We start from the raw sequence: 15,282 nt of genomic DNA, 5'->3' as shown, positions 1-15,282 counted from the left end.
TATGAAGGAACAAAGGCTGTCAAAGATTCAAAGCTTCAGAGGCTCACTACAAGCTTTGAAGAAATTAAGATGGAGGAGGATGAGTCGTTTGATGAGTTCTATGCCAAGCTCAAGGACATAGTAAACTCAGCCTTCAATCTTGGAGAAACCATCCCTGAACCTACGATTGTGAGGAAGGTGCTCAAATCTCTACTCGAGAGATTCCATGCCAAGATTACAGCGATAGAAGAATCAAAAGATATTGACAAGATTCCTTTGACTGAACTGGTTGGAAACTTGCAGACCTACGAGTTAGGACTATCTAGGATTGGCAAGACGGGTAAAGGCAAAAGCATGGCCTTAAAGGTGAAGAGCAATGATACAGATGAGTCTTCCGATGATGAAGATTCTAAGATGAAGTCCTACATTACAAGGCAGTTTAAGAAGTTTATGAAGAATGCCAATGGGAGGAGCTTCGACAAGGACTGCAAACAATCCAGTTCTTCTCAGTTTAAGAGCCAAGACAAAGAGAAGAAGGATGCTAAGGATGGCAGTCAGTACACTGTTCTTGCAAAACCAAAATGTTTTGGATGTCATGGATTCGGTCACATGAAGCATAAATGCCCTACATATCTCAAGAGCATTGGGAAGAGTAAGGCACTTGCTGCAACCTTGAGTGACACTGAGTCTGAAGATGATTCCAACAATGAGGATGACGGAATCTTAAATGCCTTCACTGCCACAGTCAATCCTACTGAAGGGATTGTTGATGAAGTGGAAGAAGAAGAAGAAGTGGTGGATTCTAAGTGTGAGAAGATGGATGATCAAGATGATATCCATTCAGCCAATGAGAAACTATACAAGCTCTCTAAGAAGCATGAGAAACTGTATAGGCTGGCCACCAAGAAGCTCAATGATGTGGAACTTGATCATGAAGAGTTGTCCACAAAGTTTGATAAGGCAAATCAAACTATTGGAGCGCTGAGGTTTGAGAAAAATTTCTTGGCTGAAAAGACCAAGAAGCTTGAAGCGAAGCTGTTTCAAGAGCTCAATTGAAGAGGACTTCAAGTGCAAAGCTTGATGAGATGCTCAGCATTCAAAAATCTGCTTCGAATAGAACAGGTTTAGGGTATGATCTTTCTTCCTCTCATATTGCTTCTACTAGTGCTACTGTTTTTGTTTCTCCTGCTAATAACACTGAAATTGTAAATACTGATGATAAAACTAAATTAGCTAATGAGAACTTAGATAAGAGTAAATCTATCTTAGGATCACTCCCTAAGCAGGATAAAAAAGATGTTAAAAACCCTAGGGCTAAGAAGGCTGACTCTCAAAAGCCAAAATAGAAGAAGCAGCATCTCTGTCACCATTGTGGAGCTGCCAGTCATACTCGACCAAATTGCTACAAGTAGCTAGCCACTCAACAGAGCAATAGCATGATAGCATCTGGAAGCCAAAATTAGCTTCAATCCTCTCTTGCTCCTCTTAGAGATCTTCTAAAAGCCCTCATTCTTCTTTCGAACTTGAACGGTTTCAATTCTTCCCCCTCATAGCCGGTTCAAGAGTTTAATCAAAGAAAAGGTTCTTACAAGGTGTGAAAGAAAAAGGACTCTAAGTGATTTTATCACTTTCTTCTATCTTCTTATTTTTGTTTGTTGCACTACTTGTGTGTTTTGCATTTTTTTTGAGTTAGTCTAATTTTATATTTTGTTTTGATAGCATGTTTTTGTGTGTTTATTTTCATTTTTTTTTTTTTTGATATAAAAATTAAAAAAAATTTTGAAAATCAGAAAAATATAAAAACAATGTGTGTTATGTGTACATTGGTACTTGTGTACCTTGGATAGCCATTGGAACAAAATTTTCTAAACTTTTTATCTTTTGTAACTTAATGAGCATCTCCATGCACAACTAATCAAGTGAGCTTTGTGACTCTTGTTTGTGATGAGTAAGATTAAGTTATCTCTTAAAACTTAACACTCATATCACTCTTTTTGACGAGTAGACTAGAAAATCTGAAAGAAATGTATAAATAATCATCTCACCACTGTTGCCCCCAATCATAATATGACACCTGTATGCTTCGGTATAGCAAAAGTGCAATGTCAAAGACACCCGTATCTTTAGCATAGCAAAAGTGCAGTATCAAATGCTTAGCATCTTGGGTATTTCTTTTCTCTCTTTTTATGCCCATCATGATATGCTAAAATAAAAGAAAAAATGCAAAGAATTAAAAGCAAAAAGATCAAAAATGCTTTAAATATGGTTCAAGCATGTATTCTAGGAGATGTGAGAGTTATAGGATGTACCTCAAAGGTGATAGTCCCCATCAAACAGTTATGATTGTGTGTGAGTTAAAGTTATTTTCTCATATCTCAAATCGTCATAACATGAATACACATATGCAATCTTACGATTTTTCACACACAACACGCAATATTCTTTGCTACTATTGATACATGTGCAAGTACAATGTATTTGGTCATCACAAGTGTTTACATGTGCTAATGTATGCTCACTAAACTGTCTTGACTTGATTTTGAAAAATAAAATTGGTTAGACTTTTGTGTGTGTGTGTGTGTGTTTCTGAAGATCCATGTGCTTAAATTGTTTGATAAGAGATGATTTTGAGAGCTTAATATGTTGATTGAATCATTAGTTGAGGTGCATGTTGGATTGCATTCATGTCTGTGTTTTTCACTTCTCGAAAAACTGCTTTTAAAAGCTAGCTCGACACCTCCTTGACACCTCCTCGATTCCTTGTTATCTGTCGAGATTCTCAAGCCTTTTTCTTATCGCAGTCTCGACACCTCCTCAACACCTAGTGGATTGATCGAGAAAGTTTCTGCCTCCTCGATACTTGGTGGATCGATCGAGATTCTGTTCCTTGAAGGTGATTCTTGTTCCTCGATACCTCTCGACACCTGCAGCTGTCAAAGGCCATTTTCTCGACACCTACCACGATAGATCACTCGACACCTCTCGACAACCTCATCTGTCGAGAATTACTAATGCTCCTATATAAGCTTCTATCGCGATCTTGTTCTCATTTTCTGATCTCTTTCGATCTATCCGCAGGCTGTTCATCTCCCAAACTCCTTTTTCTCACTCAAAATCTTCAAACCACGTGATTTTCGTGCCCTTCCTTGCTCTCAAATCACTTGGTAGGATCTCTTTTCTTCATTCTTCATTTCTTTTTTTAATTTTTATATCAAAAAAAAAAAAAATGAAAATAAACACACAAAAACATGCTATCAAAACAAAATATAAAATTAGACTAACTCAAAAAAAATGCAAAACACACAAGTAGTGCAACAAACAAAAATAAGAAGATAGAAGAAAGTGATAAAATCACTTAGAGTCCTTTTTCTTTCACACCTTGTAAGAACCTTTTCTTTGATTAAACTCTTGAACCGGCTATGAGGGGGAAGAATTGAAACCGTTCAAGTTCGAAAGAAGAATGAGGGCTTTTAGAAGATCTCTAAGAGGAGCAAGAGAGGATTGAAGCTAATTTTGGCTTCCAGATGCTATCATGCTATTGCTCTGTTGAGTGGCTAGCTACTTGTAGCAATTTGGTCGAGTATGACTGGCAGCTCCACAATGGTGACAGAGATGCTGCTTCTTCTATTTTGGCTTTTGAGAGTCAGCCTTCTTAGCCCTAGGGTTTTTAACATCTTTTTTATCCTGCTTAGGGAGTGATCCTAAGATAGATTTACTCTTATCTAAGTTCTCATTAGCTAATTTAGTTTTATCATCAGTATTTACAATTTCAGTGTTATTAGCAGGAGAAACAAAAACAGTAGCACTAGTAGAAGCAATATGAGAGGAAGAAAGATCATACCCTAAACCTGTTCTATTCGAAGCAGATTTTTGAATGCTGAGCATCTCATCAAGCTTTGCACTTGAAGTCCTCTTCAATTGAGCTCTTGAAACAGCTTCGCTTCAAGCTTCTTGGTCTTTTCAGCCAAGAAATTTTTCTCAAACCTCAGCGCTCCAATAGTTTGATTTGCCTTATCAAACTTTGTGGACAACTCTTCATGATCAAGTTCCACATCATTGAGCTTCTTGGTGGCCAGCCTATACAGTTTCTCATGCTTCTTAGAGAGCTTGTATAGTTTCTCATTGGCTGAATGGATATCATCTTGATCATCCATCTTCTCACACTTAGAATCCACCACTTCTTCTTCTTCTTCCACTTCATCAACAATCCCTTCAGTAGGATTGACTGTGGCAGTGAAGGCATTTAAGATTCCGTCATCCTCATTGTTGGAATCATCTTCAGACTCAGTGTCACTCAAGGTTGCAGCAAGTGCCTTACTCTTCCCAATGCTCTTGAGATATGTAGGGCATTTATGCTTCATGTGACCGAATCCATGACATCCAAAACATTTTGGTTTTGCAAGAACAGTGTACTGACTGCCATCCTTAGCATCCTTCTTCTCTTTGTCTTGGCTCTTAAACTGAGAAGAACTGGATTGTTTGCAGTCCTTGTCGAAGCTCCTCCCATTGGCATTCTTCATAAACTTCTTAAACTGCCTTGTAATGTAGGACTTCATCTTAGAATCTTCATCATCGGAAGACTCATCTGTATCATTGCTCTTCACCTTTAAGGCCATGCTTTTGCCTTTACCCGTCTTGCCAATCCTAGATAGTCCTAACTCGTAGGTCTGCAAGTTTCCAACCAGTTCAGTCAAAGGAATCTTGTCAATATCTTTTGATTCTTCTATCGCTGTAATCTTGGCATGGAATCTCTCGAGTAGAGATTTGAGCACCTTCCTCACAATCGTAGGTTCAGGGATGGTTTCTCCAAGATTGAAGGCTGAGTTTACTATGTCCTTGAGCTTGGCATAGAACTCATCAAACGACTCATCCTCCTCCATCTTTATTTCTTTAAAGCTTGTTGTGAGCCTCTGAAACTTTGAATCCTTAACAGTTTTTGTGCCCTCATAGGTTGTTTGGAAGATGGTCCATGCCACCTTAGCAGTTTCAGTTGAGGATATCTTCTTGAACTCCTCATTGGTGACCGCATTGAACAACGCATTCAATGCCCTGCTGTTGAAGTTTGCCGCCTTAATCTTGACTTCATCCCAATCGGCTGGCTCTTCCTTTTGCTTAGTCCAGCCAATCTCTACAGCTTGCCACACCTTTTCATCTAAGGACTGTAAAAAAGCTCTCATGCGTACTTTCTAGTATGCATAGTTAGTCCCATCAAATAAAGGAGGTATAATTAACGATTGTCCTCTATTCATGACAAATAGGGGTCAATGGATCAAACACAGCAAAGATTAAAACTTAATTAGAGTGTGCCTGCTCTGATACCACTTGATAGGCCATAAACTGAATGACCCCTAGTGATTAAACCAATTAATTAATTAGCCAAGTTATTAATTAATCAATTTATCATGCAAATGCGTGGAAGCACAAACAAATTACTAATAAACTAATTAAGCAGCGGAAATTAAATAACACGGTGATTTGTTTACGAATGGGGAAAACCCTTGCAGCAAAAACCCCACCGGGTGATTTTTAGGTCACCACTCCTGAAACTCCACTATTATCAAATCAAGTGGTTACATGTAAAGGGATCCCAAGTACCTTACCAACCCACAGTTGAACCCTTACCCCAATACCCAATTGGACTTGATCTATAGTGACAGTTCCCACCTTTGATGCATGGCTCCCAAGTACGTGACTAATCAATGCGCAGATCCCAGTACGCAACTTCAACACTGACTTTGAAAGAGTGGTTGGCTGCAAAATTCTTCAGTTCATCCTACACGATGAAGATCAAGAAGATGCTTGGTCGCAAAACCCTTTGGTGCAAATATATAGTAACTTTTTCAGAAGAGATGAACTAGGTCAAGAACTTCGTCTTTGATCACAAATTGCTTAAACAGAGTTTGCTCAATGCTTGTGTAACTTGTGTACAATTTGACGGCTCTTAAAATAATCCTTTTATATGTCTAGGGTTAGGAGAAAAGAAATCCCAAAGACACATTCACGGATCCCAAGAAATCAAATCAGAAAATTTGATTTTATAAATCTCGACAGATAGCAAGGTGTCGAGGAGCTATCGAGAAGGTATCGAGCTTTAATGAATTTGCACTTCAGCTTGTTTCTCTTGGACAGACTTAATGACTTCAACACTTGATCTTGAAACCTTGTTTCTTGAAGTATTAAAAACACCTAGAACTACCCAATTACAAGTAAAGTGCGTTTTGTTAAAAGATTAGCCAATTTACATAAACAAATGACATATGTTCTTAACAAGTGAAAACATATATGTCCTAACACCATTAGGCCCTTGAGACCCATATGCCTCACGTTAGCACATCTTGGATCCATCCACTATTAGTTGATTGGTCAATATCGTCAAGTATACAAAGTGGACCCGTCAAGTTTATTTCGGTGGACCCGTTAGGCTAATGGTCTCGTCAACCCAATTTTATCCTCTTCAAAAGTAATACAAAATTAAGGACATTATTTTAGTTTAGTTTAGTCTCAAGAGGAAAAAGAATTTAGACTATTGCATAATAGTCATAGAAATTAGTTGAAGCAACGAATTCATTATTGGAAGGCAGAAATTTAAAATTGCACACATGTCCATTACATTTTCTCACTTAAAGTGCTATTAAAGTATAAAAGAACAATGTAGAAATATTGTAGTTTAATAATGATAAAAGCATTTTAATCTACTCCATACATTGTTTTTATTATATATGCTGTCTAATAAGTTATGTGTTCACCTAATCATAGGTTTTTGTTTCTTTAATACATTTGAGTTAGCATAAGATATTCATGATATCATATTAATGTTTAGTTGGTATATGGAAATATCATAGAATTTTTATGATATTATGTTTATGTTGTTAGAGTATTATATTGGTAGCTTAAATGAAATATCATTCTAATAAAATTTTAATATGATGTTTATGTATATTTCCATGAAATATACATTTTTTTGGTTCATGTATATTTTGAAATATTAAAATATTCTTATTAAAAAAAATTTAGTTCTCAACTTGGGGTTGTATTGTGAACTATGTTGAACACATTCAACATTTTAAAAGGCAACTTGAAATATTTTTTTTATTTATAAATTTTAATGGGTTTAGACTTTTAAGAGGGACAATTTTTCACCAAAGATAATTTAAATAAGAATAACATGACCTTAACATTTTTTTTTTTATGTGAAAATATTTTGGTGAAGAGTACAAAAAATTAATATAGCAAAGTGTCATGAGACAGAACCCCATGGTCTCCCTAGAATTTGTGGGCATCCACCGCCATTGAAACTTTGTGGTGGTCAAAAATTTGGGCCATCTTTGGGATAGTTTTGAAGTGCTTCTTTAGCAATGTTTTGAGAGGAAATGACTATGGTTGTTATGCTCCCAAGCTTGAGAATCTTAAAAGGTCTATATGTTTTATAGAGCTTGGCAATTGCTTGATGGGGGTAAATTTCCTAGCTCGAAGGTGTTTCCAATGATTGCAAATGGGTGGGGTAGTGTGGGCAAGCCATACTTCGGGCTTCCTAGGTTGGAGGTGAAGACATGAATGGATGCCGGCACAAATCGAAGTACCAGCAAAAGTACCATGTAGTAGTCGATCAACTTAAATTTGGTTTGTGTTTCTTTTGTTTCTATTTTTATATTTTTGTTGGGCATAAGAGAGTGGTGGATGTTTATCAAAAATGAAGTGGGTATGATTCAAATTGTTTGAGGGTAAGATAAGGATTCAATTTAATATCAACTATTCGTTTCAGAGTCTATTTTGTATTGATGTAGAAAGTCGAACTTTAACGGTAAAGTTTTTGTTGTCAGTGGGATCCAAATAGTCCAATAATAGTTGTCCACATCAGGTTGATTCTTGTAGAATCCTATTGGGAGAAGCAAAAGCTGCTCTATGTTCAGAGGGAAACTGGTCACCTATGGTTCCTTGCGTATCTGCTATAGGAAAGGCTTTGCTTATCACCTCGGTAGTGGAACTTAGTGATGGAAGTCCGCTCGGTCCTCCATTGGATCCACCCCGGGGAGTTATCTTTTATTCCTTGGGCCTCTTCATTCAGATCTACATCTTTGGGCTAGACCCATCTTTTAAGAAATGATCTGTTGGGCCCTTGGCTCTCAGCCTGAGCTCATGTTCATCTTCCCAATCAAGAATTTTAAAACAAGTCTTATTATTTATTTTGAATTAATTTTAATATATTATAATTTTTGGGTTTTAATAAAAAATTGATAGTATCACGTATATTGAATTAATTTTAGTATATTATTATTTTTGATTAAACACAGAAAAATTCACATATATTTTTGGACTAATAACAAACATCGAAGTTACAAGGATCTAATGGGGATAGCTCGAAGGGGCTCTGCCTTATGCAAAGTAAGCCCAAACATCTCACCCAAGTCCATCTCTTCTGGCTTCATCTCATTAGGAAGCTTCCAAGCAAAGTGGTGAACAAGAGAAGCCAAGATCAAGGGCACCATTCGGTTAGCTAATGGCAATCTAGGGCATATCCTTCTTCCAGCTCCAAAGGGAATCAGTTCAAACCCTTAAACTCGATTGCGTGCTCTAAAAACCTTTCAGGCATAAATAAATTTGAGTTTGGCCATATGCTAAAGTCTCTTCCCATTGCCCACACATTTATTAGTATTTGTGCATTTTTGGGCACAATGAAGCCACATATTTCTACGTCTATCATAGCCTTATGGGGAAGTAGAAATGGCGCTGATGGCTGCAATCTTAAGGTTTCTTTCACTATAGCTTGAAGATAATTGAACTTTGATATGTCTAATTCTTGAATACGCCCAGCCTTGCCTAGGACTTCTTCAAGCTCAACTTGGGCTTTTGTCATTTTTTCTGGGTTTTGTAATAACATTGTCATTGCCCATTCCACTGTGCTTGATGTTGTGGCGATTCCTGCATGAAATAAGTCCTGCAACAATGAAGTGTGAGAGCTAAGTTGCCTAAGATTATGGCTTGGGTTATTTTAATCACAACAAATAACATTGACAATTATAAAAAAGTGTTGTATCCTTAACGTTACTATTGGTGCTGAAGGTTAAGGCCCACAAACTAACAAAGATCTTTTTTTTTTTTTGAGCAGAAACGATAGTAGACTTTATTGATGTATATCACTTTGTACAATGGGAAAGAGAAAAGAGGGGCATTCTTCTAACCAAACAAGGACCTCCTCTTTCTCTTTTGCAGCATTAGCTAAAGCTAGTGCAGCTCGATTACATCTTAAAGGAATACTAGAAAAAGAAATAAAATTAAAACTATCCTTAATAATTGAAATATCTTCCAAAATCCATGCCACCTCTAAAGAGCATATCCGATCAGAGTTTAACAAGTCCACCAATTCTGCAAAATTACACTCTACCTGCACTTGGGAAAAGCTGATACTTTGGCAAAATAGTAGAGCTTTCCTCAACACACAAGCAGCTGTACACAGTGGATTCAACTCCTTCACCCCTTTATCACAAGCAGCAGCTAATACTTCTCCAACATTATTTCAGATAATGAGTCCAATACCCACTGAAGAAGACTGTTTTGATTGGGAAAAAGCCACATTAAGTTTATAAATACCAACTGACTGAGGGGGAGTCCACCTTGCTGCCTTCAAACTGACTTCCTGCATGTTTTTCTGCTATATTTCCACAAACTCCATTCTGTACAGGTCAGCCCGATTCCATAACCCATGATAAGAAGGCATTTTGTTATTAAAAACAACTCCGTTCCTGCATTTCCAAATCATCCAACAAGCTATGCACAATGTTTCAAAGACAACAGCAGATAATTTCTTAAGGGCAGCATTCATTGCATCAATGAATTTCATCTTAGGATATAACCTGTAATCATTCAATAGAGGGGATTGCTGCCAAACAGCTTGAGCAAATGAGCACTCCAATAAGAGATGATCGCAAGTTTCGGCTTCCTCATTACATAGCACACAGGAAAAAGAATGCAACACCTTCCTCTCAAACAACTTCGTCCGAGTCGGTAGACTGTCATTACATGCTCTCCAAATAAATGTTTTGATCTTAGGTGGAACCTGAGTAGACCAAATACCATTCCAGAACGAGTGGAGCCGAGCTGGGTTGGATGATGAAGCTTCGTTACCCGTAACCTTTCTTTCAATCTCCAGCTGTAAAAAGTATGCACTTCTGACAGAAAAAGCCCCTGATCTGGTTCTAGTCCAAACAAGAGTATCATCCGGTCTTCTTGGGCTCAGAGGAATGGCTTTTATGATTAAGGCTTCAGAAGGATAGAATATAGTATCGATCAGCACGTTCTTCCATCTAGGTTGGAATGATGAAAATTCCATAAGGTCAGCAACTGTTGCTTCAGGTGGTAGAATTGTACGAGGAGAAATGACTCTTTGATTGGCATCAGATGGCAGCCACCTGTCAGTCCAGATGTTGATCAATGACCCAAAAAAAAAAAAAAAAAAACTAATTACATAGGATGAACATTTTTTTTCCTTGAGAAAGTTTATCCAATGCATTTCCTTTATCTTAACTATTAAATTTTCCCTTGTTATAACCAGTTGTGCAAAACTGGTTGTGCAACTAGCGGCCTTTTATTTTTTTACCAGTGACCTAACCGTGTAGGTAGAAGAGTGGTGGAGGTGGAGGAAAAAGAGATAGAGAGATAGAGAGACGTGCAGTGGAGGAATGTTTTTTTTATTTTTTTATTTTTTTTTTGCGAAACGGTGAAAAAAAAAATTAGATAGAGATATTTTTTTGTGTTTTTTTAGGTTTAGAAATAGGTATGGAATGTAATAAATAAGAGATAATTAATGAGATCATAATTAGAATATTAGCATTAATGAGTGTCTTTTTTGACCATTAAATCTACTTAAATCCAATGGTTTAGAAAAGTTGTAACTCTAAAGAGTTACACCAGGTGTAACTTGAACCCATCTCTTACATTATATATAAAATATAATGTAATATAATATAACTTTATAATCAATCAAGTTTTTATAAATAAATCAAAGATTATAATTTATTAATAAGTTTATTTTAAGTGAAACACTATTACCAAAAATTTGTAAAATGATATTACTATTCCCATTGGAAACTTTTAATTATCAACAGTTTCTAGTGTGGGTGTGAAAAACAATCACCAAAGGAAAAAGGTGATGAAGGATGACTTGCACAATTAATTTATAAAAAGAAAAAAGGGAAAATATTCAATAATGGGAGATCTAAACAACAAATTGAAAGATAAGAAAGGCTAAGGAAGGCTTTTATTGATATAGAAACAAGTTTCTTGAGGTAAATTGGATAAGATCAAAAGACTAAAAACTCTTAAACATATTCACTTGCTACAACTTTCTCTGTCCTGTTCTTCTCTAAACTTCTTCTCTTAATTTTACTGAACCCCTCAACTTGTTGTACCTCCCCTCCTTTTATAAACATTTTCCCCTTCCCTCTCTCCCCAGCTGGCCTGTTCCCAGCTAGATTTGGAGGATACTTATCCTATCACCTCTCTACTCTACCACTTTTTTTTTTTTATCATGAAATAGGATTTTTGGGAGTGTTTTCACTGTTCAGGTTAGTCAATTAGCATTTAATATGGCAGAGATTAGGTGAAAACATTTCATTAATGTGGAGGTGACTACTCTAGTGGTCCTTATCTCTTCATAGCGTTTCTTGAGGTGAATTTGATGGAAGGTAGCATCTTGGTCTAGAGGGGAACTAGTCACCCGTGGTTCCTTGCGTATCTGCTATAAGAAAGGTTTTGCTTATCACCTCGGTAGTGGACCTTAGTGATGGAAGTCCACCTAGTCCTCGGTAGTGGACCTTACTATTTATTTTGGATTAATTTTAATATATAATAATATTTAGGTTTTAATAAAAAATTGATGGTATCACATATATTGCATTAATTTTAATATATTATAATTTTCGATTAAACCCACAGAAAAATTCACATATATTGTTGGACTAATAACAAAAATCGAAGTTACAAGGATCTAGTGGGGATAGCTCGGAGGGGCTCTGCCTTATGCAAAGTAAGCCCAAACACCTCACCCAAGTCCATGTCTTCTGGCTTCATCTCATTAGGAAGCTTCCAAGCAAAGTGGTGAACAAGAGAAGCCAAGATCAAGGGCACCATTCGGTTAGCTAATGGCAATCCAGGGCATATCCTTCTTCCAGCTCCAAAGGGAATCAGTTCAAAATCTTGGCCCTTAAACTCAATTGCATGCTCTAAAAACCTTTCAGGCATAAATAAATTTGAGTTTGGCCATATGCTAAAGTCTCTTCCCATTGCCCACACATTTATTAGTATTTGTGCATTTTTGGGCACAATAAAGCCACATATTTCTACGTCTATCATAGCCTTATGGGGAAGTAGAAATGGCGCTGATGGGTGCAATCTTAAGGTTTCTTTCACTATAGCTTGAAGATAATTGAACTTTGATATGTCTAATTCTTGAATACGCCCAGCTTTGCCTAGGATTTCTTCAAGCTCAACTTGGGCTTTTGTCATTTTTTCTGGGTTTTGTAATAACATTGTCATTGCCCATTCCACTGTGCTTGATGTTGTGGCGATTCCTGCATGAAATAAGTCCTGCAACAAAGAAGTGTGAGAGCTAAGTTGCTTAAGAATATGGCTTGGGTTATTTTAATCACAACAAATAACATCGACAATTATAAAAAAGTGTTGTATCCTTAACGTTACTATTGGTGCTAAAGGTTAAGGCCCACAAACTACGAAAGATCTTAATTAGGCATTAAGTTGTTGAAACAATATGAGAATGGAAAATGGTCATATAGAGTGACTAACATTCATTCTTGCTTTAAATGTTCTATAAAATTCCCAAATATGTGAATTGTTTGAACATATAAATAACAGACTTTATCATTCTGAAGATAGTTGCACAAGTTGCACCGATTAACGTTCTAAAAGTGTGATCATATACATGTGCATTACAAATCAAATTATAGTTACACTTGGCAAAATGGGGGTCATAAATGTGTTCATGGGGTCATAAATGTCTTTATGTAATTGTCAAAATTACGATGATATATGTTGACTTCAAACTATCGATGTCGATTAGGAGCTACTACATTGTCACAATAATAAGAAGCCAGAAAATATTTTACTCATTTCCTGAATGATTTTTTTTTTTATTTCTTTAAATAAAATTCATAATTTACAGAGAAAAAAAGAAAGAGAAAAAAGAAATACAAAAAGTTGAAACAGGTCTCGTCAAATTAAGTGATTCCTTGTCTCAATTCATATATCTTTTTACATATCTCAATATCAAAATATATACCTCTTTAAAAGAAAAAGTTGTTAGGACTTAAAACAATATTCCACTGAGAACAAAGTTTATATTCACAAAACTCAAAATTATTTATCAGAAAACTTCTTTGAGCCTTCTATTAAATATTATTATTTGTTTGTTTTTAATAGGTAAATAACGGGAAAGAAAAAAAAGAAAAAAAGAAGTGGGTTCAAACCACAATTATAGAGTAGTAAATTATATTTTTTAAAGTAAATATTTTTTTTTCAGATATTTTCTTTGAAGCAAAGTTTTAAAGAGGTAGTCAATTACCAGAAGTAAATGTTTGATATCGAGAAGGCTTATCTCTGAATTATCTTCTTCAATGAGATTGAGCAGTGAATCTAGTGTATCGTTGCTTGCTTTAGAACCCTTTGATAAAGCTCTTAATTGGAGTCGTTGATTGATGATTCCATCAAAAATCCCCAACAATTTGGAGTAATAAATCCTTGTCCTTTTGCGTACACCTTGCGGGTCAATCAAACGAAGTACTGGGAAATAATCAGCAATATTTGGCCTTCCTGCTTCTTTGGCTAAACCACACACAAGATCCCTGAACTCTTGGGACAAATTTGAGTCATATTGGGCTAAGTCAATAGAGAAAAGTGTGTTTGATATGGAATTAAGAACTGTTGTGAATACTACTCGACCAATATCAATGGGTGCACCACTTTTGCAACTTTGGTTAACATGGTCAAGTAGTTCTTGTACCTTTGCTAATCGAAGGGCCTCTGTGGCATCAAGACGCTGTGGAGCAAATATTTGGGTAGCACAAGCTTTCCTAAGGTTCCTCCATTGAGAATTTGCGGGAATCCAACCAATTGAAACTTTGTGATGGTCGAATACATGGGCCATATTTGGGACGGTTCGGCTAGAGAAAGCTTGGTCATTTTTCTGAAGTACTTCTTTAGCCATGTTTGGAGAGGAAATGACTATGGTGGTTATGCTCCCAAGCTTGAGAGTCATCAAGGGACCATAAGTTTTGGAGAGCTTGGCAAATGCTTGGTGGGGTAATTTGCCAAGTTCCAAGATGTTACCAATGATTGGAAAAGGGTTAGGCCCTGGTGGGAGAGTCTGGCTTGATAGATTGGAGGTGAAAACACGAATGAATGCCCACACAAAGGGAAGTATCAGCAACAATACCAGGTAGTAGTCCATTGTTAACTCAAAGATGGTTTATGTTTCTTGTGTTTCTATTTTCGTTTGGTACAAGAATACAGTACATATTATAAAAAGGCAATACTAGCCTGTTTATATTTTCTTTGGGTAACAAGAATAGTATATAAATAAGAAAATCTTAAAAGAAAATACATGAGACTAGCCTCTCACAAGTAGGTGGGCCCCATATGTGTGGAGCTCATATGCCTGTGAGAGGCAGGTCCCATGCACTTGGCGCATGAGATACCAGCTCTACATGGTGTTCTAATTAAACTGTAATGGAGTTTACTAATATGTGCCCTTAGGGCATATATTAATAAATTATTTTTTTTAAATTTATAAAAAAAAGAAAAAAGTTACCAACTTTTTTGACAACTTGTTTCAATTCTCATAAAATATTTTCAAAAGTAGATGAGTAATGTGTACCCTTAGGTCACAAAATAAGGATATATGGACTTAAATGCCACAATAATGGTACATGTGTCGTCTATCTATATAAGGCAGCTGGGGGATTATTAAAAAAGTCAGCTGGAGGTGTCCCTAAAATTGATTCAGATGCAAAGTCAAGTGGGGCGGCCGAAGATAATATATTAATATCAACCATTTGTTTAAAGATATTTTCGTATCAGCTTTATGAGATATAGTGTGGAATTTGGATACGGCATTTCCAAATTCACGTTTGTGTTTTCAGCCTCTTTTTTTTTTTTTTTTTTTTTTATTGGCAAATGCTTGGTGGGGTAATTTGCCAAGTTCCAAGATGTTACCAATGATTGGAAAAGGGTGAGGCCCTGGAGGGAGAGTCTGGTTTGATAGATTGGAGGAGACAACACGAATGAATGCCCACA

General features: G+C 36.4%; 3 protein-coding genes and 1 pseudogene across 3 annotated transcripts; all 4 read right to left on the bottom strand.

The window, feature by feature from the left end:
* LOC112008170 (cytochrome P450 76T24-like) overlaps positions 1–7,643 on the bottom strand; it is an 11,626-nt pseudogene extending 3,983 nt beyond the window's left edge.
* An 875-nt stretch (positions 7,644–8,518) lies between these two features.
* On the bottom strand, positions 8,519–9,619 carry LOC112008171 (cytochrome P450 76C2-like). Its single transcript, XM_065780820.1, has 3 exons — positions 9,568–9,619; positions 9,170–9,477; positions 8,519–8,914 (listed from the first exon to the last, which is right to left on the bottom strand). Exons 1-3 carry the CDS (start codon positions 9,617–9,619, stop codon positions 8,519–8,521), a joined length of 756 nt encoding a protein of 251 aa, XP_065636892.1.
* A 9-nt stretch (positions 9,620–9,628) lies between these two features.
* Positions 9,629–10,306, bottom strand: LOC136070631 (uncharacterized). Its single transcript, XM_065780819.1, has one exon. The coding sequence runs from the start codon at positions 10,304–10,306 to the stop codon at positions 9,629–9,631; it is 678 nt and encodes a 225-aa protein (XP_065636891.1).
* Positions 10,307–11,871: 1,565 nt separating this feature from the next.
* Positions 11,872–14,543, bottom strand: LOC112038014 (cytochrome P450 76T24). The gene is made up of 2 exons (XM_024070829.2): positions 13,553–14,543; positions 11,872–12,561 (listed from the first exon to the last, which is right to left on the bottom strand). Exons 1-2 carry the CDS (start codon positions 14,435–14,437, stop codon positions 11,953–11,955), a joined length of 1,494 nt encoding a protein of 497 aa, XP_023926597.1. The 5' UTR covers positions 14,438–14,543; the 3' UTR covers positions 11,872–11,952.
* Between the last annotated feature and the right edge of the window lie 739 nt (positions 14,544–15,282).

Source organism: Quercus suber, unplaced genomic scaffold, assembly GCF_002906115.3.
Source record: "Quercus suber isolate HL8 unplaced genomic scaffold, Cork oak 2.0 scaffold_247, whole genome shotgun sequence".
In the NCBI taxonomy this organism is placed as follows: domain Eukaryota; kingdom Viridiplantae; phylum Streptophyta; class Magnoliopsida; order Fagales; family Fagaceae; genus Quercus; species Quercus suber.
This window is presented reverse-complemented; position numbering and strand designations above follow the sequence as displayed.